The sequence below is a fragment of the Leptinotarsa decemlineata genome, unplaced genomic scaffold (assembly GCF_025532065.1).
Source record: "Leptinotarsa decemlineata unplaced genomic scaffold, Ldec_3_MD MMD2_P_RNA_scaffold_1, whole genome shotgun sequence".
Taxonomy (NCBI): Eukaryota; Metazoa; Arthropoda; class Insecta; order Coleoptera; family Chrysomelidae; genus Leptinotarsa; species Leptinotarsa decemlineata.
In genome coordinates, this window is record NW_027412523.1 from 1,492,506 (window position 1) to 1,516,557 (window position 24,052).

The 24,052-nt window shown below is 33.4% G+C and overlaps 1 protein-coding gene across 2 annotated transcripts; it reads right to left on the reverse strand.

Annotated features, from left to right (window-relative positions):
• Nucleotides 1-293: 293 nt before the first annotated feature.
• Nucleotides 294-23,609, reverse strand: edl (ETS-domain lacking). Of its 2 annotated transcripts, none has more exons than XM_023163894.2 (3): nt 23,414-23,609; nt 3,588-3,745; nt 294-1,979 (listed from the first exon to the last, which is right to left on the reverse strand). In XM_023163894.2, the coding sequence occupies exons 2-3, from the start codon at nt 3,694-3,696 to the stop codon at nt 1,750-1,752; spliced, it is 339 nt and encodes a 112-aa protein (XP_023019662.1). In that variant the 5' UTR covers nt 3,697-3,745; nt 23,414-23,609; the 3' UTR covers nt 294-1,749. The 2 variants fall into 2 exon arrangements, with proteins under 2 accessions (XP_023019662.1, XP_023019663.1); XM_023163895.2 differs by lacking the exon at nt 23,414-23,609 and adding an exon at nt 18,381-18,647.
• Nucleotides 23,610-24,052: the final 443 nt, after the last annotated feature.

Here is a 24,052-nt window from a genome sequence, read left to right on the forward strand (position 1 = left end):
ATTCATGATCGATTGCAACAGCCGCAAAATCTAGCGCAAAAATATGCCTTTTTAATGCCTGCAGTAAGCTGGGCTCTGAAGAACTTAATCTAAATCAAGCGTCTCTGGACATAAATAAGAGTTTCTACACCAAATTTTAACGTTTAACACCAGAAGGAGAAACTGACAGTCTTTACAATCTCTTTATGATGTTACCTTGGTTTGCCAAAAGCGCGTTGTTTGTTTTTGTTCTGTGATTTGCCTTATTGTGACTGATGAAAAGTATTTGTTTTGTTTTAAATAACCAACTCAAATTCAGTTTTCTTCCTTTTTATTGTTACTTCATTAAATAATAAAACATATATACATGACTAGTAAACAAAATATACAACTCAATAAAATTATAAAATTTAAACTCTCAGTCTATCAACCTAAATAAATACAATGTAAAATATCCCAAATTAACAGGATACTGCTCATCAAGATGAAGTCTGTTTGGGAAGAAATTATATTCATCTTATATTGACCCATTACCTAAATAAAATAATGACATGAAATTGAAAGTATTTTCTGAAATACTATCACTAAATTCATTTGACGTTTGACAGTTTCATTCCCAAACAGCTCATCTCTCATCAGCTGAGGTAGGAAATAAATAGATAGCTACAGCATGTAAGACAATTGAAAACGAATGTAATAAGTGAACTTTTTTGGAAAATTATTACTTCCCTAAATTGAACGTGGGGGATCCACAAAATACAAGTATAAAATTCTCTTCTCCAGGACTGATATTATTGCGATCCTTCCCAGTAATGCTTCAAGTAAACACACAAATATACTTCACATTTTACATCATTCGGTGACATTTGACAAGACAAGGAAACAAAATTACCAAGTTCACCAGAATTATATTTGAGATAAAGTTATTTCTCATATGTTCTAGGGACAACCATAAGAAAAATTAATACAATCAAATGGCTAATATAAAAATCTGATAATAAAAAATTATCGCCAAAGTGAAGAACAATTGTTTCAGCATTTGTTCTCATTATCCTTTGTTCCAAAGTTAAAACCGAGCACCAAGATGAATATAACCTGGGTGTATTCCTTTTTGATTTTGTTTTGTCATAATTAATTAGATAGGAACATCTTCTTACATGAGTTTGTAGATGGCGCAAGAATCGAACTCTGCGCATTTTCTTCCTTTCTTTCCTTTGATCTGATGGGATCGATTACTATGACCTTTGCCCAGTTCCAACGATAATATTACAACATGGCATTTATCGTCTTACTTTTTGTTTGGACATTTCCAATTTGTCACATAAATAGTGTTATATTTTCCCCAGTTTCATTTCTATTTGCTAGTCGGTTTGTGCTTAACCATCTGTGGTATGAATGTAACATTTAATCGATTTATTATGAATCTCTTCATCAAAAAAGCCGGGGTCGAGATTTTTCTTCCAAGAGATTATACCGGATTTTTAATCTGTCTTGGTACTAACGTAACTGGAAATTTTGTTTTTGTTGATTATTATATTGAATAAATTGGCCATTGATTGGAATTGAACGAAGAAATGAATGAATGGGACATGTAAGAATCATTCTTACATGTCCTATTAAAAAAATAGTATTGTTGATGACAAAACCTTCTGGCAACCCGGTAAAATGTCCCTTACATTAATTTTCACTGACAACAGAAAAATCGACTAGTTACGATTACACTAAATCATGTTTCTTCTCGAACCATATTGGAATGAATCGCGGGTTTTTTCATCTCCTACTGCTTTCGGCATATAAGGCAGAAGACAACCTGAGCTGAAAATCTTTGTACAATAGTTTTCCTCCTAGTGGGACTCTGGCCAGGAACATACTGGGCGACATGAGACAGAGCGCTTTTCCGTTCATCTGGAACCTAGAGGAGGGTACTTCGGGAATATTGTGAAGTGACGTCACGTATCGTACCCATTCTCCAACGTCGTCCCTAGTCCACTGACGGGGATCTGGAAAAGAAAAATTGGTTATTGGTAAATGATGAAAATATTTGAAAGGGATTATTTTTTGGAAATTGAGTCTTTGCGGTGAGGTAGTTTTGTTTCTCTTTACGATCTGGATCATCAAGTTGGGTTAGAAAGAAATCGTTACAGGAGCTTTGGCTCCGCTTTTTCTTTCAACATAATTGAAAATTCCACAGTTGAAAACCTAAGTATGTAGTATGTAAAGGAATAAGCAAGTTAACATCACCAAGTGATGGCTAAAACTGGTGTTCTTATGTGTATACTACATGGGCTCAAAAGTATCGGGCTGAACACATAGATGGGGCTAGTCGTATTGCGTTCACCGCTTTTTCAGTTGGTCCTAACCTTAAAAAAATCGCGTTTTCTTTCTTAGATCCGGGACTTTCCAGCCCAGGTGTTAGAAAACATATTTTCAATCATTAGGTAAGAAGAGACTGTAAAAAGAGTATTTTAGGTAGATATTAATATTTGAAATATAATTTTTTTTTAGCTTTCTACTGAAAATTCAGAACGATGAGACAAACCTTAGATAACTTTAGGAGTTTTTTGGAGATAAATTGAAAAAATACAAGAATATGATAGAATAGATTTGATAAACATCAAGTAAATACCAGAAGGAGAACTATTTTCTTAGTGGCATATATCCGCTAGTGAGTGCCGACTGATTATTTTTTTCTCACATCGAACTATTATATTTATTTATTTGCAACTGGAATTTTACGTGGATTAAATTTTCAATTATGGTAACAAATACGAGTTCGAAGGACATAGACAGATAGGCTAGATATGAGGGAAAAACCGCTCATATGGTACCCGGAAAACTAAATTAATTTTTTCACCTGAATTCAGAATCTATAATACCCTTTAATTAGCTGAAATTAACTGAACAACATAGAATATCAACCTTCTGGGCCCAAACCAACTCTGATTTTTACAAAAGAGGATGAGGGTTATCTGAATATTAAATAAATTTTGGCGCAAACTGAACGTTTTATCTTCTTGTTTGTTCTTTTATTTGGTTAGATCGCCTCAGTGAATTTGTTATTGTTGTCGATGGTTCATTAATTAGGGCTTGGGCAGGTATCTGTCCTTCCCATTCTTCCTGCACTTGGGTTACATTAGGTAACATCCTTTGTATTGGTGTTTCTCTAGGTTCATTGTTTCTAGAAATGTGTATTGTTTTGTGGAGTATATTGAATGTTAGGTCTTGTTGTATTTTGATTTGTATTTGTTCCTCGATAACAATACACATTCCTAGAAATAATGAACCTGGAGAAACACCAACACAAAGGATATTACATGATATAACCCAAGTACAGGCAAATTTAAAGAGGCATTTGGATGAAGTGGAAGGACAAATACCTGCCCAAGCCTTAATTAATGAACCATCAACAACAATAACAAATTCACTAAGGCGATCTAACCGTATAAAAGAACAAACAAGAAGATAAAACGTTCAGTTTGAGTAGAGCCATGAAGATGATAGCACAGTCTGATATATATCGAAAGTGCATTGAAAATAAAGGAAACCTAGTTACATAAATCAATTAGGACGAAACTGCAATTATGTTAGGTAGAACTTGTACTACTCACCTTTAGGTAGGATATCTTCTTCATCTTGTAAGTCCCTCATGACGGGAAGTATACCCCATTCCGGGCTGAGTGCAAATCTGATTGGCGATGCGGAAGCTTCTAGAGCCATTTTACGTTCTCTATTGTAGTACCCTATTTTGAAAGACTTTTAGTACCGGCTGCAACAAAAAAAAATGATTCAGAACACAGAATCACACGGAGGATCACCCTTCGGCAGTGAGAGCAAAGCACAAATCAAGGAAAAAGAGTGACTGGAGACCAATAGGAGAGGGAGTGGACTTATTGATCCGTTTACACGGTTTTACTTGGAAGGCAGGGTGGGTTTTAGATCGTTGAACGAGGATTTGTGGAATTTTCCACAGGTCGATATCCCATATCATAATACTGCTTCATAAGTTTAGGGATATAAACTTTTACTTTTATTGATTAGGGTGATCACACTAGATTGTTGTATAAAGCGACTATAAAAACGTTCATAAAAATGTAACAAATATCGTATGGAATAATAACCAAGACTGATATTTTTCATACTCATTCTTTTTGTTTTTGAGTTTGTAACTTTCCACAATTTAAACACAACACATACTCTGCTCAAGTGTGATGAATTGAAACTGAGAATTTGATCCTCACAATTCACTGAAGAATCTACTTAGTATTTATTGCATTCGTCTATTGAACAAGATACACTCGTAGAAAGATATCAGCTTATCTGACGATAGGTTGGAGACGGAAATATAAACTTTAACTGTATGTAAACTTTCACGGCAGAGGATAACTGTGTGAAAACTATTTTTCGGGTTTTTGGCCGTGGTTTTCAGGTTTTCATGGCCGATGTTTCGTCTTTTAGTGCCCGAGTTGGAGTTGGGGTTGTTTACGAAGCAGAAACTACGAAATAATCGATAAAACTCAAAATTACTATCCAGCAATGTATAGAGAGACAATAGAAACTTAAAAACAATGGTATAATTTCAATAAAAAAGAAGAGAAAATGAACATTATTGAAACCTATCTACCTGTTCTCAGTTGTACACAAACGAGGTCGAGTAATCCAATTTAGAGAAAGCAAGCCACACACCAATAATAATAATACAAAATCGTAGTTTCTGTGTTAGGCACAACGGGAACAACAATTTTAACACCACGTGCACCACGTCAGACATAAAAACCTACAGACCACGACAAAGAAACCCGAAAAATAGCTTTCACGGTACTTACACTGTGTTTTCCAACAACTTCAGACTATACGATATGCCATCTAGATATTTCTACTCTATTTACTCTTATCAAACCAAAGTTTGAAACGTCTTTTGAGAAGAATTTTGGTTTGGAATGCTTTTCGAAGCAGCCAGTATAAAGAAAAGCTGAATGAACAAATTATGCTTCCATTAATTCAGCTTATTTCATAAGACAACCTTTGATAATACAAGCTGCTGACAAATTGTAGCTGTCCAAGGTTTATAGTTACATTCCTGATGATCGAGCTAACGAACCGGCACTGGCAGAACCGACAACACAAATCCACATATTCAGTCATTTTGTTGGCGTAGAATTATTTGAACTTTTTTGAAAATTTTCTATTTCCTGTTGAAAAAAATGTCGTCGAAGTCGCCACATCTATAAAATACTGAAATAATATGACCTTGCAAGCGTCTTTTTTCAATTTTCTTTTCGCTTGATTCTGTAAGAATTTTAGCAATACATCAATTCACCATCGTCAAACAAAATATGTGGAAAACTTCAGGAAAAAGAAACAAATCAATCAACTTCAATAAAAATTCTTCAGAAAGACGTGTAGATCACGCACAGAAGAGTATCAGATACATATTGGAATGAAAAATCCAACCGAAACAACTACTTTCAATAAAATAATGTCACCCATTCAAAAAGACATTTCCATTATTATTTTCAATCGCTGTTGCTTTTGTTGTGGGCCCCTGAACTATTTTTGCATGTTACCCTTCAAAAGGCACACTTCAAATGCCTGTTTTCTGAGATCCGAATTAACGGATTTTGTCATGACTGTTACCTGCTTTAGACACAAGAAAATTGGAGAGGCAGATTAAAAGTTGGCATCTGCCCTCTGTTATTATATCGAAGTGCAGCGGTCGGTAATCTTTGAATTATCCTCACTTTTTAGTTGCCAAAAAACCAGAACTAGGAATTCCCTTCCATTTGTATAGCGACCATATATCAATAATATAATGTCCCTATTATTTAAGGGTTTACCAAATACTAAATGTACAGTTGATTATCAACAACATTTTTGATAACTTTTTTTCATAATAAATATCGTAGATTTTGAAAATTTAATTTTTCAGCTTGATGTCGATGATTGTGGAAATGTCTTAAACACTGTTGAAATAAATGTTTCAAATGTTCACTTTGAGAAAGTACACAAACTCATATTTTTCTGTTGTGGATTTTGAAATAAGATCAAAAGAATATACTATTTTCGTCAGTAATCGTCTTCAAGTTCATGCATCGACAATTTTATAAGACTACACGAATGAAATTCTGATGGACATAAATGTGGTGAACGCGATGGACATACTTTTCCAAATCTAACGTACAGTGTGAAATTACCATCGCAAATAAACCACACATTCTCTCAGGTAGGTGGAAGAGTTCTTTTCACAATCTATGTGGATTTGCATGCATGGTTTTGTTATGAACTCTGAAAGTAATATTTTAAAATTATTGAGTGTCTATCCAAAAAAATATGTGTACGTAATTTTTCTGTATGATGATTAACGGAGGTAATTTTTTTAATGGAATTATTTTAAATGAAAACGTTACGTTACGTATCCATGAAAGGAATCATGCAGAGAAAATATCTATAAAAATACAACTCGACCTCTCTGTCTATAGGAGCGCCTATATGGATCGAGAAGAAAATGTGAGATATCGATGTTGAATATATTTCGTTGGGACATTCAGTATAATTTCCTTCCAAACGATATAGTAATATTCACAAGTTCATTCATTCATGACAGAAATAATAAACAAAAATATCGTTATATTTGTTTGTGAAATGCAAGGGCACATTTTAACCCGCTTCCCCGATTCTTGTTTTCGTACCAAGCATGTAGCCGTGTGTGTGTTTTGTCAGGAAATACCTCAGGATACATCGTTATAGTCTAGTTCACAAGTGCTTTTTATCAAAAACTTGAATCTTCATCAAAGTGTCATTTGATTCGAAATGGCATCTAAAAACTTAATGAAAATTCCAAATAAGTGCCGGCACAAATTTATAATCAATCAAGTGAAAATAAAAGTTTTTGGTTTTTGCAATTATCTCAAAAACTATATAAGATATTCAGTTGAAAACCCGTTTTAAAAAAATATTCTTGAAAATTGAATTTATTATTCAACATTTTTCACTTAAGTATTTATAACTTTTAGAATATTTCATTCATAAACATTTTAAAATGTATTCCAAATAAAATGACCTCATGGTATCAGTCATGACCATATCAAATAAATATTTTATTTGATGCGTGTTTATTTTTACTATATTGGCTACTCTGTGTATGTGTCATTTGTGTCAGTTGTCATCAGTGTTGCCAACAAGGTGCAAAGTACGCATTTCTGCGCGTCATTTACACCCTGAGACTTCGTCCCAGCAGATGGTTAGTTTCACCTCAAAGTGACTCAGGCCCATTACCATCTCTTCTTCTCTTTCATGCTCTGTTCAAAGTTACAAAGACAGTACATAGATTAAACGGTAAAATCTAACAGAGTATTTCTCATCTAACAGAGTATTTGCAGTTTTTGGATTCATTAGCCGTTGGTCTGCAGGTTTGCGGACCCGTCGTCTGCAACTGTGACAGGCATTATTGAAGACAATGTAGAAATGCAAAACAGCAGATAATCTGTTAAACAGCAGTCACAACAGAAACGTAGACCTGCATATTCCTTATTCCTGCTAGCTCCCTAGTTAGTGACTCAATTATATTCAGTGGGATCAAACGGAATCACCTACCAGCCCGAATTAAAATAAATAACAGTGTTCAACAAATGCGAAAAAGCAGTGGAAATACTACTTGTTATACAGTTCAGGAGCATCATGATGATTCTCTTGAATCGTGACAGATTGTAACTAACCCCCATTTATTAGGTTGGTATTTCTAGTCGAGTATGCGTCTGTGTATTTCTCGTGTTGTTTCGTATGTTTTTTTTATATAGACTTTATATTCCCCTACTTATGTTTATAATACTTTATGTATGAGATGTATTTATCTTCAGATAATAAAGTATATTTGACTTATTGAATAATTGATTAAATCACAGGCCCTGAAATTCTACACTCTATAATGATTTCATATATTTGTTTAATTCAGTGCGGTGGAGAGTCGAATGGACCCACTCACTTCAGACCTAACCTAACCTAACCTATACTTATACATTTTTTGAGTTTTATTTCATATCTGAAGTGATGTCATTTGAAGTGACGTCTCGAACGATTCCCATGACAACTGACAGTGATGACAAATACAGAGTAGCCAACTTAAAAAAAAAATACATGTGCTCCAAATGCTATCCTTACTCGATACGGTCTATTATAAACCGGGATCGAGAATAAATATTCTTGGACTAGACTATTATGGGTACTAACGGTTTTAGCACACTCTAAAACTATTTCGAGTGATCCGCCACCCTTGTCGAAAAACAGGAAGATGGCAGATTGCGTTGCCGCCATAAAATCGGATTTCCAGCTGCGAACGTTCGACAGCTGGCTTGGGGTTTTACCTCTTTTCATTTAATTTTAGTTTATCATTTTCCTCGGGAGATAAAACGGTTTCGGTTCTTCCGAAAATAGAAACTTTTACGGAATATTTATGTTCCCTTCCGGCTGGGGTTTCCAGCACATAAATTTCGTGTTTATTTTGATTTATTGTACTGTTGCTGAATGTGTCAGTCATTGAGGTGACATTTCTGTCGAGTTGAGATGTTAACTTGTGGAACCCAATAACTATTAGTCAATATGAACGACGTTTAAACACTACATAATACTGCGTTTTGGGAAAATTAAAAATGGGATAGATTGTTTTCTGCAACTAATTCCGCATTCATCAAAATGTTACTGTTGCTTACACTGAATTAATTATTAAAATACGAGATGCACGATTGGCGGAGATTATGCAACTTCATAATGGTGAGTTGGACATCAACTAGATTTATCAAAATAATGGCTTTCGCCATTATTTTGATAAATTAAAACAGGAAATTGAAGTCTTACATATTTGGATATCGTTGAATTGAAAATATCCAACATTTGCTAAGAAATTCGAAAAAATAATGCTTACGTTCCACAAGGAACAGTTTTGGGCCTATATTATATAGAGAGATATATAACAAAAATTAAATTAGTCCAAAAATAATTAATGAATGAATACAGGTACATATCAAATGCTACATCACCAAATTCTAAGCGGGCAAAGCCGCGGACAAAAACTAGTTACCTATATTTCAAAAGTAACATTTGAAGTAGTACAATTTTTTAATAACCTCGAAAACCCACAAGGTTCTCCTCCTTTTCTTTGTACAGGAAGTCAGCCTGGGAATATCCATTGAAGGACGACATTATTTGTAGTACAATGCTACCGAAAATCACTTTCGTTATGAGAAAACGGTGGCGAAGACAATTGGTATGGCAAGTGGAGCAAAAATGGCGGTCATGGCATCTGCCTTATTCTTATGTTAATCAGCTATATCCTTAATTTATCTTTGTTGGAAGTAATGAGCGTGATTTGGAAGTATTTACTGTTAATAACGACTTCCGGACAGGTTCAACCAGAGGATGTAGGAAAATTTACATAAGATATAAAACGGAAAATGATAATTTTCCCCATATCCAGAATAGAGCAATACACCTAAAATTACTTTCAAGAATAGCAAAATCCGATCCACACCAGTCTTTGTTTGAATTTGTTTTCAAAAAAAGGAGGTTGTAGTTACCATTGAATAAATGTCAAAATTAACTGAATTGGGACAAACCCGCAACTATGCTACAGGAGAAAAAGTTTCATATGTGTATCAGGAATGGGGAAGTTATGCGATTTCACTCATTTCAAAAAAGCCTTTTCTATAAGTGAGTAAAGTGACATTCAAATCATGCATGAACTACGTGTTTATTGCTTCTCACATTTGTAAATCTCACAAATATTTTCATAGTTTTCAATAATTCTTTATCACAATTTTTCTGCATGGGATTACAGATATATTAAAACTACGTATAGCTCTAAGATCTTTTTCTAATCATCGATTGAAACTTCAATAACTTTGGATTACTTGTGATGCACCTTTCAATAACATTCCTTATTTTGTGAGAGTTTATTAGTTATTCAACATTTTCATGAAAAATGATTTGGTTCAATAATTATATCATAGAAAAACTGTTACTCGGTTGTCCAAGTTTCTGAATTTATTGATTTCATAATCAAAATATTAGAATTATTCATCTTGTAAACATATAATCTTGACGTTAAAAAACAAATTGAACGGAAGCTCAAAATGAAACATACATTATTGAAGTATTTATAGAATGACCAATAAAACTATTTTTTAATGTTCAATTGTTACGAATATCCAATGTTCTATTACTTAACTGGAAGTTATATGTTCAGTATGAATTTGAAAAAATTAGAATTTGAAAAATAGCGAAGTATTTATAGAATGACCTATATACTATTTTTTTAAGTTCAAATGTTACGAATGTACAATATTTTATTACTTAACTGGAAGTTAAATGTTCAGTACAAATTTGAAAAAATACAGAAAAAAGCCGAGTACAATGTGGGGGAACTTCCCAAGGAAGGAAGAAAACTTTTTGTAAAAATATGTAGAAGTGAAGGTTTAAAAACTATTTTCCCAATAATTCATATCTATTCTGTATATTTTTGTCTCTGTTCACCTTGAAAATTTCCCATATAGCGTGATTTCAAGTAATATTATCAACATCGGATGAAAGAAGAGCTACAAAATCGTCATTTCAGATACTGTGAGATAAAAAAATCAAAGTTTTTGGCTTTCTACTACTCCATCTTGATACAAAAAAAAGGATGAGGGAATCTTCCAATGAAAGGAAGGAAGTAATCAATTTGAAAATAAGTAACTCTATACATGGATGTGTAGATCATGCAAAAAAGTAACTTTCAGACACAAACTGAAAGAAAGTCCTCCTGAAACAGCTACTTTCATATAAACATTGAGTTACACGAAATAAAAAATTCTTTCGAATTACATTACATCGTAATGTATACCAGTGAGGATGACAGTGTTCCATGTAAGTGCAATTTGTCACCATTCATTTTTTATTCCACAACGAATGTTTGAAATACAAACTTAATAGAGAAAAGTGTTTTCTGTATAATTCAGTGTTCATATAGAAGTATTTGTTTCGAATGAATTTTTTTCTTTCGTGTAATTCAATGTTTATATGAAAGTAGCTGTTTCAGGAGGACTTTCTTTCAGTTTGTGTCTTAAAGTTACTTCTTTGCATGATCTACACATCCATGTATAGAGTTACCTTTTTTCAAATTGATTACTTCCTTCCTTTCTTTGGAAGATTCCCTCATCTTTTATTGTATCAAGATGGAGTAGTAGAAAGCCAAAAAGTTTCTTTCCCAAAAATTAATCACTCCTAAAAATATAACCCCTTCAATTCAAAAAAATCAACTTTTACGTATGCCAAATTATTGGTGGTACAGAAAAATTGTTACTGTGGATTTTATTTTTATCAGAGTTTCTACTTTGTATAAAACTTTGAGTGATTAAAAAAAATTTCTCATTAATACCTAAAATAGTTTTGAAAAGGAACTTGGATTTGAATTTTTTCTTGGCAAAATTGTTTGATATGGCCATTGGTCTTATTTTTGAAGAAAATTCAGTTTTTGCTTTCAAATCGGGAAAATTATCATTTTATTATTTTTTACGAGTGATATTATTGTTAAGCCTAATGCAGTCCATGTTCCATATCCTGTTCCATGTTCATATAAATATGACACCTAACAAAAGAAGTAGTTCCACCATGTAACCATTTGAAAAACAACCCCATATCTCTTTGGAATCAGCAAGGAACTTCCTCTCAATTATTTTAATTCGTCGAAACCACCGGCCAACATCCGAATTGAATAAATTGGATGCCATAAATAAAATATCACACAACAACAGGATATCTGTGTTTCAGCATGTCGCTTCGGCTCTTTAGATCCGCAACTAAGGGTAGTTAGGGGTAGTTACAGACACAGGAAGGGGTGTTTCCTACTCGGAATGGCGTTTCCGCTAGTTCCAGAAATGCAGCGATAATTTTTATTTTGAAGTTTTGTCATGAATAGTTTTAGCCCGCTAGAGAATTCTAGGCATATGTAGAAATTCTACGAAAGCTGGTCATTTTAATTCACCATTATTCAAAAAATTGTACTCGTAATTATTCTTGAAATTTTTTTGTCATTACCTACTGCGTATTATATAAAAGGCATTGTAGAACAATTTAATGTGCCAGTAACTGATGAAGCTACCATGTGACGAAACAAGTTTTTAATAAAAAGTTAGTGTAAAAACTCTGTAAAAATTCTATCAAGAAGAGTAGGTGTTCTTGAAATATATCTCCTTGGCATTCGCGAATAGTGTCAAATTGACGTTTTAACTGAATTCTTTATCACAGATATAGATACTTTAATGTTCATTTATAGAAATGATTTCATCTGAAACTGAAGACGACTTACTTTATTCGTTCAATATGGATTTATTGGCAGCAATATTTATTGTAAATAAAATGCTAGTTTTACATTTGATCTAATAATGAATATACATAGAGTCGATGGCATATATTGTTTGGAATTCGGAATATTATGTATTTACCGTAAATTTTGTTAAATACCACCCCACAGGATAGTCGAGAGAAAGTGAGACAAGAACTACAAATCAAATTAGAGAAAAATGGACGATGTGAAACATAAAAAGAAGAAAGTGGATAATTTGAAAATATTCAATCAAAACTGGAAAATCCAGAAGTGAAATCGAGAGCGAAGCAAATTCTATTCGATACAATACAATATAATAATATATCAACTATTTGAACTACTAAATATTATCATTATTATAATATACTCTACAATTCATCTCCAGGATTGTTGAAAAAAAATAAGATTGCAAAGACCTTTCATCCATAACTATTATTTTCATTTTCAATGACTTGAGAAAAACGGTGGAATTTATAATTGATTTTTTCATTTATAGAGATTATTTAATCTGAAACTGAAGAGGACTTACTTTATTCGTTAAATAAGGATTTATCGGCAGCAATATTTATTGTTAATAAAATGCTAGTTTTTACAAATCAAGGTTATTACATTTGGTCTAATAATAATATATACTCTACAATTCACCTCCAGGATTGTTACAAAAAAATAATATTGCAAAGACTTTCATCCATTACTATTATTTTCATTTTCAATTACTTGAAAAAAAAAACGGCCTATCAGTGGAATTTATAATTGATTTTTTCATTCAGTTCTTTATTTTACTTATTTATTTTATTCACTCATTTCATACACTATTATACAGGATGATCGCAATTACAGAACAGGGAGTAACAGTGGCATTTACAAATATGTACTTAAATAATGTAATTTGTGAATCTACATAAAAGAAAATAAATAAAACAGAACTGTCAGTTAGCTAAGAAATGTCTTTTGATTTGTATAATCTGGCAGTTGAATATATCTATGACTAACAGAATTAGAGGTTTCGCACATTGTATAAATTGGAGATTTTTGACAGTCTAGGATGACAGTCTAGGAACCCAAAAACAGTTGAGAGCAGGTGATGATATTGTTTTGGGAGATCTTCCTCTTAAGTTGGGCCAAATTTTGACGGAAAACGCAAATATTGGGTTTTTCTTTCTTTCGAACCTCTTTGCTTTCAATATCCCTTGTTTTTCCGAAGATAATCAACACCATAGAAATCAGATGACAAGCAGAACAACAAGCAGAAATCTTCAGACAATATAGAAGTGGGTTCAAGAGCTACTTTTTCTTGAAATAGCTACTGTCAGATTGATTGACAAACCAGGAAACTTCTCCGATATGAACCGATCCTATCGTGTTCATTGTAGCAACGGGAATTGTCGCTATGAAACACAACAAATACCTAAATTTTCGCAACGCAATCGCCTACTCATTTCGCAAAAACTTACACCTGCGGATGCAGTCCGGATGACGAAATAAAAATAAAAGACGTAAACGATATTTTATAGCTGCAACATACAGATAACCCATTCATAATAACTTCCGTTGGGAGCATAAACGGTTATTTGTATTTGACACACGAGAGAGGATTTTTCTGGACCGCTGCCAAGAAGGGCTTGTCTGTCCATCAATTTGGAAATAGCTCAATTTGCGGATGTCGGTATTTCACACACTGAATGCCAGTGGTTTTCATACAAAGCAAGATGCCGAAGTAGTTAACAAAGGGGATATTCATGAGGCGTTTCTAAGGAATTTTGTGTTGAGAAACGCGGGAATTACGATTGCTTATAATTTTCCAGGTTTTTCGTGTTGAAGTATCTCGGAGAAACAGAAAATAATTTCATAATGTCGGTGGTTTCGACTACTTTGTCAACTACTGAAACTGATCGAGAAATAGTTTTTGGTTTTCTATAAACTGATTTTTGAAATCAACGACATCCATTCGACAAAAAATAATTTTGTTGCTTTGTATTTCTGCGTCTATTTTATCAATGCGAATGTATAGGTGACTTTCTAGAACGCTCCATTGGAAAAATTTTTACAGACTGTCCCTATTGGCATGTCGAAGGATTTGTGGTAAAACTTGGGGTTCAAGTCCCAAACAAATCCATTGGATTTATGTGATGATTGTCATACCAGGCTTGTCTGGCCATCAGTGGTGCTATCAGTACCACACCGTCAGCAGCCATGGAGATCGTTCTAGATCTACCTCCTCTCCTCCTCCTCGGACAGTCAAGAGACGTTGGAAGCTCGTGGCTCCTACCGAGCAACGTCTAAATTGGTAGCAAATTGCCAAAAACGACTCACCTCGATAGGAAGACTTGATAGATTGTCTCTGGTCTGGATTCCTGGTCATACTAACCTGGAAGACAATGAGGCTGCTGACTCCCTTGCAAAGGAGGGTGCTGCAAATTGTTTCATCGGACCAGAACCTGTCATTAGCATCGCTTTATTCTTTGTCAAATAAACATTGATCACCTGGATGACAAGAAAATTTATGGACGTCTGGCAGAATCCCGATCAAATAAGATCGGGCGTGAATAGGTGTGAGCCACAATAAACCCTTGCGGGTTGCGGTGGAGGGTAGAATAGACCCACTTACTTTGAACCTAACCTAACCTAAACTAACCTATAGGTGACTTTTAAACAACGGCAAAAAGAGTTGCAGTTCTGTTCACTGGCGAAAAAAATAACGATATTAGAACCGTTTTCCGAAATACCATAAGTCAAACACAATCAATTTCTCATTTTCCATTGATTTTTCAACAATATTAAAAAATATCAGATATTTCTCACCCAAAAACGTTTTGATTTGGCGACCCAAAATGTTCGTTTCAATGTTTCGTATTCTCCAGTCTACCATCAGGTTCTTGTTTCAAATATTTATCTAAATATTTTTTGATTTCTCAACCTGTTTGTAGAAAATAAAAATAATAGTGACCTCATTGAACAATGATCTGCGCAGTTGATTCCATCAAAACGTAAAAACGAAGCAAATTGTGTCCGGGTTTTATCTCCGTAACCAATCATTTGTAAAACTGTTTTCCGGTAATCTAACCATTTGTCAGACTTGAAGTTAACTAACTTTAAACTTAAATTAAAATAATGAAACTAATAATGTAACATACAAAACAAGTTGACAACGCGTTTTAAAATAACGTTGCCACGGAAATTATTTACAGTTTTTTTAAAAGATACCATCCAAAAAGAACATTGCTATGGTTTTTGCTTACTTCCTTATTATCAATACCTCAACATGAAATAAGTTTTGAGTGTATTGCAATAAGTTTTGAGTGTATTTTATCGAATTTCTGTAACCACATGAATTTAATTTATTTTATCTTGATTGTAGCAATGAACTTGAAAGCGATAACATTTTTGAATAGAAAATGAAGAGACCTTTCAATCGATGTATCACAAGCCTATACTTCCCATTTGAAAATTAGTAGTTGTACCTGTCATTCTACGGGGGTTGAAGGTAGGGGTAGCATTTTTCCGTTGAAGTATATTAAATTATAATTAAAATTTGACGTGTTTCGGAATTTTGTTAAAATATGTACCGTAACCAAAATAATGAATTTATTCCATTTGGCTTTCACACACTGTATAAAACCATTTGCAGTCATCCATACTTCAATTCTCAGGAAATGTTTAATGTTTATGACGTCTTATTGTTCATTTTTTTCTCTTGATGTGAGCGAGGAAGTTCTTAATGAATGAATGCATGTTCAGAATGCCTTATTATCTGTGTAACAATAGACAAAGGGATTATTACCCAAATGAATATGTTTTAATAATACATTGGGAATGGGGAGATGTCGACAATGGGATTGTGTGAAACGCGTACGATGTGAAAATCATCGCAATTGGGGGGAAAAATTACAATTACCATGTGTCTGTCTAGTGTTTTGCATTAAATTGAAATACGGTGGAAATCGTTTTTACCTTCAACGAAAACTAGTTGTTTTGTGACTATCGATAATTGAAAACCTTCTTTTGGTTATTTGTCAGTAAAATCAAGGGAAGTTAATATACTCAAGCTGCTCAAAGCCTCGGTATATAATACCATTATATTTTTTTTCAACGTCCCCACAGATATAAAGCAGACCCTGGGTAATACTGTGACTATATCTGTCAAAGCGCGTATCCATTAGAAACAAATTACCCGTAACGTAACCACAAAAATGTTGCGTTACGGTTAGTGAAAACTGAGACAATATCTCGTAACATTGTATAATGGCGCATTGCTAGATGTTTCAACCGTTTCAGGCATTCGAACAAAAAATGCAACAGGTAGTACGGATAGAAAAACCGTAACGTAACATAGTAACGGTACTATCCGTAACGTGTAACGTAACACGGCCGCGGTTACGTTACGAGTCATTCGCAAATGGATATGAGCAAATGGATATGAGCCTCAAAACTATAACTGACAACTTTTGAATTTAGAACTGAGTATTGACCAGTATTCGGGGTTTAACTTCATAACAGTATTTGATACACTCACATCCTGTTGTCGTTTTGGTGTGGCAGTAAAAATATTCAAATATACATAGATTAGATTACTAATGAGTCCAATGTCAAAGTTTGAACTCTTCAAAAAAGCGGTACCCATAAAATGTATAGATAAGTTAATTAGTATTGATTCAAAGAGTAACGAGATGTAAACAATAATATCCTTCTCGAAAGAGGTATTATGGACGTTAATATCGCGAATAGAAGATAAACCTGAACTTTTCAACTGAATAAAAGTGAGGGATATTTTGTGATTGTATGTTTCACATTATTCATTTCATTTGGTGGTTTATTGTAATTGTATTATATTTTAGATTATATGTTATATGTAAAACTGCTACCATTGGAATATTCTATTTGGAATTTTAAGAACCAACATAGGAAAGTTGAGTCAAAGATGTTTCCGTACCAGAATAAACCAAGTTGACGATGTTTTTTAAATAAAGACAATAATTTTTTTTTGTGTTTTATAACATTATTTACAATTGAGTTTCGTAAACAAATTATAATTACAGAAATCTTTTGTTTTTATATTGATTACTTGAAGAACTTTATATTTTTTAAAAAACTTTCCAAGGAGAAATCATATCTTGAATAGAATGTCGAATGTTACATTTGGAAGAATAAAAAAAATGTTTCGATTCATCTAGTATTAGAAAAAAAGATTGTGGTAACATTTTTATTCGATTATGAAAAAACCTTCATTCTTGTAACATCTTAATGACAAAAAATTAATCAGTTTTCATTGAAAAAGGACACGGTTTTGGCATAACCTGTGGACCTTTCGGTATATAATCCTGAAACACTGGTCACTGAAGATGAATGCCGCATTTGCAGTTGAAACGTTTGGATGTTATAACCAAAGACGACCACGACAGAACCCCGAAACCAACCAAAATATTAATGGAAGCCCTTCCGAAATAACTACTTTCATATGAACATTGAATTATAAGAAAATCACTTTGGCCCATTCACTTTGTACTCCAAACATTCGTTATCGAATTGAATCAGATGTCATTCATATAAATTCTACACGATAGAACAGACCATCAGAAAGTTACCAGATTCAGAAAGAAATCTTCTTGTGCCCGTTTTGCATAAAACTAACCTGTACTAAAAAAGTATTTTATATTTGGGATGCAAAGTTATGACCATTCTACCAAATATCAATATTTTGAAATCCAGACTTAAAGCATTACTTATTGAAAAAAACTGTTACAGTATTAACGAATTTATGCCATAATTATATGTGTTTACAACGGTATTCGTAACTTATGACCGTGTTCGTATCTTGGAAATTCTTTCATATATTAATTATGACGTTTTTGTCAGTTCCTGCTCCGGTGTATTTTATATATTTATGCTTTTCAACTGAAAATAAAATTATTATTATCATTATCGAAAGTTCTGACATAACATTTCACTAACATGGAACACTGTCATCCTTAATGGCGAATTTACCAAAAAAATTAACAAAATATCGGCAGAAGCAAAGCAAATTTGTACCTATCAAAAGATAACTCCTTACCGCTGAATGTACTTCCGGCTGTGTCAGCTCTTATCTCCGCAGAGGTGCAGCAAGCAGTACCTTATCTCAACTCGAAAGTACTGATACGAATAACACTACCCAACGCGGGACGTTATTTACACCCATTCGTAATAAAAACATGTATAAAGGACGTCGATACACAGGATATCCGTATCCTTGCCTATATAAAAGCCTTGTTGACCATAGTACAGGAAAAGGAAACATATTATCACCGATTTTCAATTGCCATTATCATTTTTCCGTTTCGTTCATTTAAGTGCAAAATTCCTGTTTTGTCATCGACTGATGATACCTTTTACTGTGGCATCGTTACCGATGAAAAACAATGGATTTCGAATCGCATTGTCCGCGAATTAACTGCTTTTACGTGACTGGGTTAATTTGGGATGCTAAATAGGTCAGTCGCTGCCTCATAAGAAAGTCTCATAAATGTATGCAGTTAATGCGACGTCAGAAAATCGAGAATATTCATGCTGGAGGTATTTGAAAATGTTATGCATATTCAGATCCATTTCCGTGCTTTGTAAGGTATTATTATCTTTTCCATGGGAATTTGGATATTCATACCGACAGCTAAAGCATAAATATGTTTCAAGACTGGGTACATGGTTCGTTAGGTCTCATTTGCAATTTTCAATTCACAAGCCATTCTTTTACCTGCTACTCACATTCAAGAATGATTTTAATAAACGCATACGTTCCGTTGGAAAATACAAATAACTTAAAAGAAATTACCTAACTGCATTTGCACAAAAAGATACAAATTTAGTGAAAATATTCAACTGAACAGATACATTTATTAATGAAGGTTGATGTTTTTGTAGCTCAATATCTTGTACTGGGGAGTCACAAAAACTGCCTAATACAATCTGAACTAGAGCCAGAACTAAGCAGACTTTGAATTTGAATCATATTTGGCTCAAAAGTATCGGGCCTAACACATAGATGCAGCTAGGCTTATTGCTTTCACCGTTTTTTCAGTTAGTACTAACCTTGGAACGAAAGCTGTTGGAATTTCATTATATTCTACTCATAAGTTTGTGTTATAAGGACTCCGCTTCATAAGAAACAACAATTAAACGTTGGTTTGTTGACTTTGAACGTACCTAGTCGTTAAGAAACCGATGATGCAGAACGCAATAGACGTCCAGCTAACACCAGTAACACCAGAAAACATAAAAAAATCCACAAAATCGTTTTGAATGATCGAAAAGTGAAGTTGCGTAAGTTAGCCGACATTGTGAAGATATCAAAGGAAAGTGTTGGCTTCATATTGCATATATATATCAGCATGTAAGTTGCAATATAAGTACAAACCAACACGGTTTTATGAAAAATCGTTCAACGGTCACCAATCTTCTGACTGTAACCCAACATATTGCTGAATCTATTGACAATAGGGCCCAAACTGATGTTATTTACACAGACTTTTCTATGGCCTTCGACAGGCCATAGAAAAGTCAGGTTGTTATTAACTTGTCTTTAAGATTAGTTAGACAAGTTAATAACAACAGGCAACTAGATGCCTATGAGAGTGTGGAAATAAGTAAACATAATAATATTATGAATAACGATAACGGACCAATACCAAATAGCATACTATATAGCTTGTTGAAATAATATTGTTGGGTTTACTGATTACTACAAAAAGACACATTGTAAATATATTTAGATAGGCAATATTGTGAAACTAATTTTATATAGCTGAAAATTGTTCTATATATAGCTGTAACATTGAAACATACATAAGGAGATATTGTAAATAATAGAAAGGCCAATTGTAAAATTAATTTAGGGTGGTACACTTGTATGGGTGGTATTACTGATTACCTACCTGTATGATGTACCTGATTAGTATAAGTAGCTTTAGTTTTGAGTAGTTATTGGTTTTATCTTCCTCTTGAAGATGATCACTTGGTGATCGAAACACGTGTCGGGGGTAAAAATAACGATTTGGTGTTGGGAAAAAACTCCAGTAATATTCATTTAATAGGCATATCGATAATGTTGTGACCTCCTCCTGTCTTTTGTACGGATTAATTGCACGTAACAATAGTGATTTCAAAGAAACTTCGACCTTAAAAACTCTATTCTATGCTTTCATAAGATCAAACTTAGAATACGCATCAGTTGTGCATCAGTATAAGCAATTCAACGACGATTTTCAAAACTGCTAAGCCTAAAAACTGATAGCATTTATCCTCCAATAGAAACAACCCACTCAGAATTGCTACAAAAGCATAACTTTTTCAGTCTCGAAAAAATGCGTGAATATTATAGTGGTGTAGTAATCTATAAAATTTTCAAAAGCATTACTGGAAAAGTTTAATATTTGCATTCCTAGAATCTGTTCCAGGCACCCGAATATTATACTATATAAAAAAATCTCGCACAAATGTTCTGGAGAATTCTCCGATCCTTACCATGTGTAAAGTGACAAACTCTGTTAGGGATAATTTAGATATATTTAGTTGCAAATTGTCAGGTATAAAATCCCACTTTCTAAAATAATTGTTTTGTCACCTATCACCTATAATAATAATAACTTTATTCACAACGTATACAGATTAGAGTACAATTAAAACAAAATATGTGAACAAAGAGGTTTGGCGATAAGAACAGAGTTCATATAAAATGTGTAGTCTTTTATAGTCACTTGTTTGTATTGTTTGTAGTGTTTGTAGACTTTGCAGTCACTTGTTTATGATGTATTTATTATACTCTGTTATATTCTGCTCTGTAATTGGGCTCTGCCTGTAGAGTATTGTATTACAAATAAATAAATTAATGAGCATTTGACTATGAGAAAGCTCTGTTTCAACCCATGTGTTAGCATTGCAGCAAGCCATTCAACAACCGACGGGACTATACTTGGGATAGTAAGACCTCTTTAATCTTCAGCTTGCACAAGTAACTTTGTGAGGGTTGTCGTTCATATACTTAATTGTTTAAATCAATGAACTATCCTTCAGATTCCAACGAAATGATTGATTCTGCAATCTTTTCAATAGAACTCATGACTTACCAGCATCTTCTAAAAACAGCATTTTCTAAAAACAGCATTTCTACAGAGTTCAACAAGAAGGCATTCAAACTAGACTCGATTCGGGAGGATATAGATTGGTTTGTTGTCAAGGCCATAATCTCAGTTTTATTTCAAATGAAACAATGAGATACGAATTGTTGAGGTCTTACACAATTAAATTGTTGGTTATAGTCACCTCACAGGTGAAGTTAATGTATTTGAAAACGCAGTTGGGCTATTGAACCTTTGGGTAGGTGATAAGTTGACTTCAATCTGACTAGTATCGATTTGAGATGTTTTCAGGAATATTTCTGTGACCCAAGGATATTTTTACTTTTAATAAATGCATCAGACCTATTTGAACGGTCACCGTTAGTAAACGATAGTCATTTAGAAACACAAATGCTTTGTGAAAATCTTTTAATGGAAATGAAGTACGGTCAGTATTGTGTATTGACACAAATGAATTGGTTATGAGCATATTTTCGTAGGAGCTCCTTAGCTCATTGTACGTCCAGCATTACCACTAGGTAAAGATAAGGGATAAGATAATCAACCAAATAGATACCTCATTAGTTATTCTCGTAATATCATCAGTCTTGTTTATTCGTATAATCTTTGTTTTACGTTGCTTTATTATACTGAGGAAACCAATCTGTTCAACAGAATTATCGCTTTATTATATATGTTTAGCAGATGTACTTGTGGCAAACCTTGACAGTGATTAAACTGTTCAATTATGAAATCAAAATTGAAGAAACAATTTCATATACCTTCTAAGTGTCCCATATTTGAAATTATCCAAGATTTTTTGAAGAAAACGACTACCATTAGGAACTTTATTTGAATCGTCAAGCGCCTACATAACTTAAATTTTCTTTTTCTATGCAATTTAAACTTTGGACTAGTAGAAGAAATGTTTCCAATAAAAATGTTAAAAAATGTAAGGAGCTGCTTTTTGGTTATATATGTCAGTATTTTACGTTTTTAAGGTTAATGACATAGTTGGTACGACTGATGCTGTCAATATTCCTAAAGTAATTCGAATGTTTTTTGCCTTCATTCTTTAGATTGTAAATTGGTTTTTGGTGGTGTATCTCCGAATTTGAAATAGTAGGCGGCGACAAATACCAACCGCTTTTTTCTTAAATGTCACTAGTAACTAACCTAGAAATAGAAGAATGGCACCAGAAGAAGCATTCGTTTTTAAATTAGAAAGAAAGCTGGAAAGTTGCTCTTTTCTGAACTTTGAAGGGCCGTCACTTTGTAAATAAGGGAGAGCGCTGCTTTTTTCTTTCGGATTCGTACTCTACGCATCAAATACGAGGGTCCACTCAAAATTTTTTTCAAAATCGCTGGGTGCCCTCAAAACGAATAGTTACCGAAATAGGTACTCAAATTTCGATCAAACTGATGAAATATAAAACATTCAAGACAATGATAAAATTAAAATTAATGAAACAATTTCATATACCTACCCATATTTGAAATTATTCAAGTAATTTTGAAGAAACATAACACTACCATTTAAGAACTTCATTTGGATCTCTATAAAAGCAGCCCAAATGAAGTTCTTGAATTGGCGATCTCTATAAAAGCAGCTACATAACTTAAATTTCGATAATGACCCTAAGTAACTTTGTCTTGCAAATTAAACTTAGGATTAGTAAAAAAATACTGAAATTTTGATTAAACTGATGAAATACTAAAGCATTGAAGATAAGGGTTGCTAAAACTAATCCACGAATTGACAGTTACAACAAACCTTCAAAATTTTAGCATCGAGTCAATAATATAATAGTATTTCACATCTTAAATCAGTTAATTTAACAATGAATTCAAATAAAATAACAAAGTTCAAGTTTAAGACTTTCCTCTGTTGTAATACAATAACGAAAAAGTTGAAATCAAACGTCAGAAAAGTTTCGTTATACCTGGTATACGCGATTGACCTTTTTTATTGTGTATATAAAAAGAAATAACTCACCTTATTATGTATAAATTGTCCAACAGAAAATGAACTCGAGCGGAGCGTGTTAATTGTCGAAAAAAAACAATACACCTAATCAATCGTGCGTATACCACTGATTGACAGCACGTGTCCGCTGACAGTCGCTAATAAACAATCGAATCACGTGCGCACGCACACTAAGACTACAACGGTCTAGTCAGAGAACCGACTGATGAATGGCGGTACGTTTGCGGCGTGCCGGCAAATATATAGTGAGGGTAGTTACCCCCGTTATATCACCCCGGAGCAGGGGCGTTCGTTGGTTCGTTGAATGGAAAAATCAATCGTCTGAAAATGTAGCAGATGGTTCGTGGAAAGGAGTTTATTTTGAAAGGACCACTGTTCTCTTATTTTTTTCTTCTGTAAGTGGTGTTTTAAAAAATTGTTGGAAGTTTGTGAGTAAGATATATTTTAATATGATACCATAATGAACGGATTTTTTTACCTACTTGCAAAAAACATGAGAATGAAAAAATTTATCAAAAATATATGCCGTGTAAAATATCTCTTCACTACGATTTTTCAACTGATATGGCAAAGAAATAAAGAACACTGATTATCCCACATTGTTTTTCACTTTCCATAATCTGAAAATAAGAAGAAAGGGCAAACTTC

Bases quoted from the DNA above. Each gene is read 5' to 3' on its own strand.
- edl (XM_023163894.2), bottom strand. From the start codon at position 3,696: ATGGCTCTAGAAGCTTCCGCATCGCCAATCAGATTTGCACTCAGCCCG. The intron at 1,980-3,587 runs GTGAGTAGTACA...TTTCTTTTCCAG, and splicing joins AGAAGATATCCTACCTAAAG to ATCCCCGTCAGTGGACTAGG.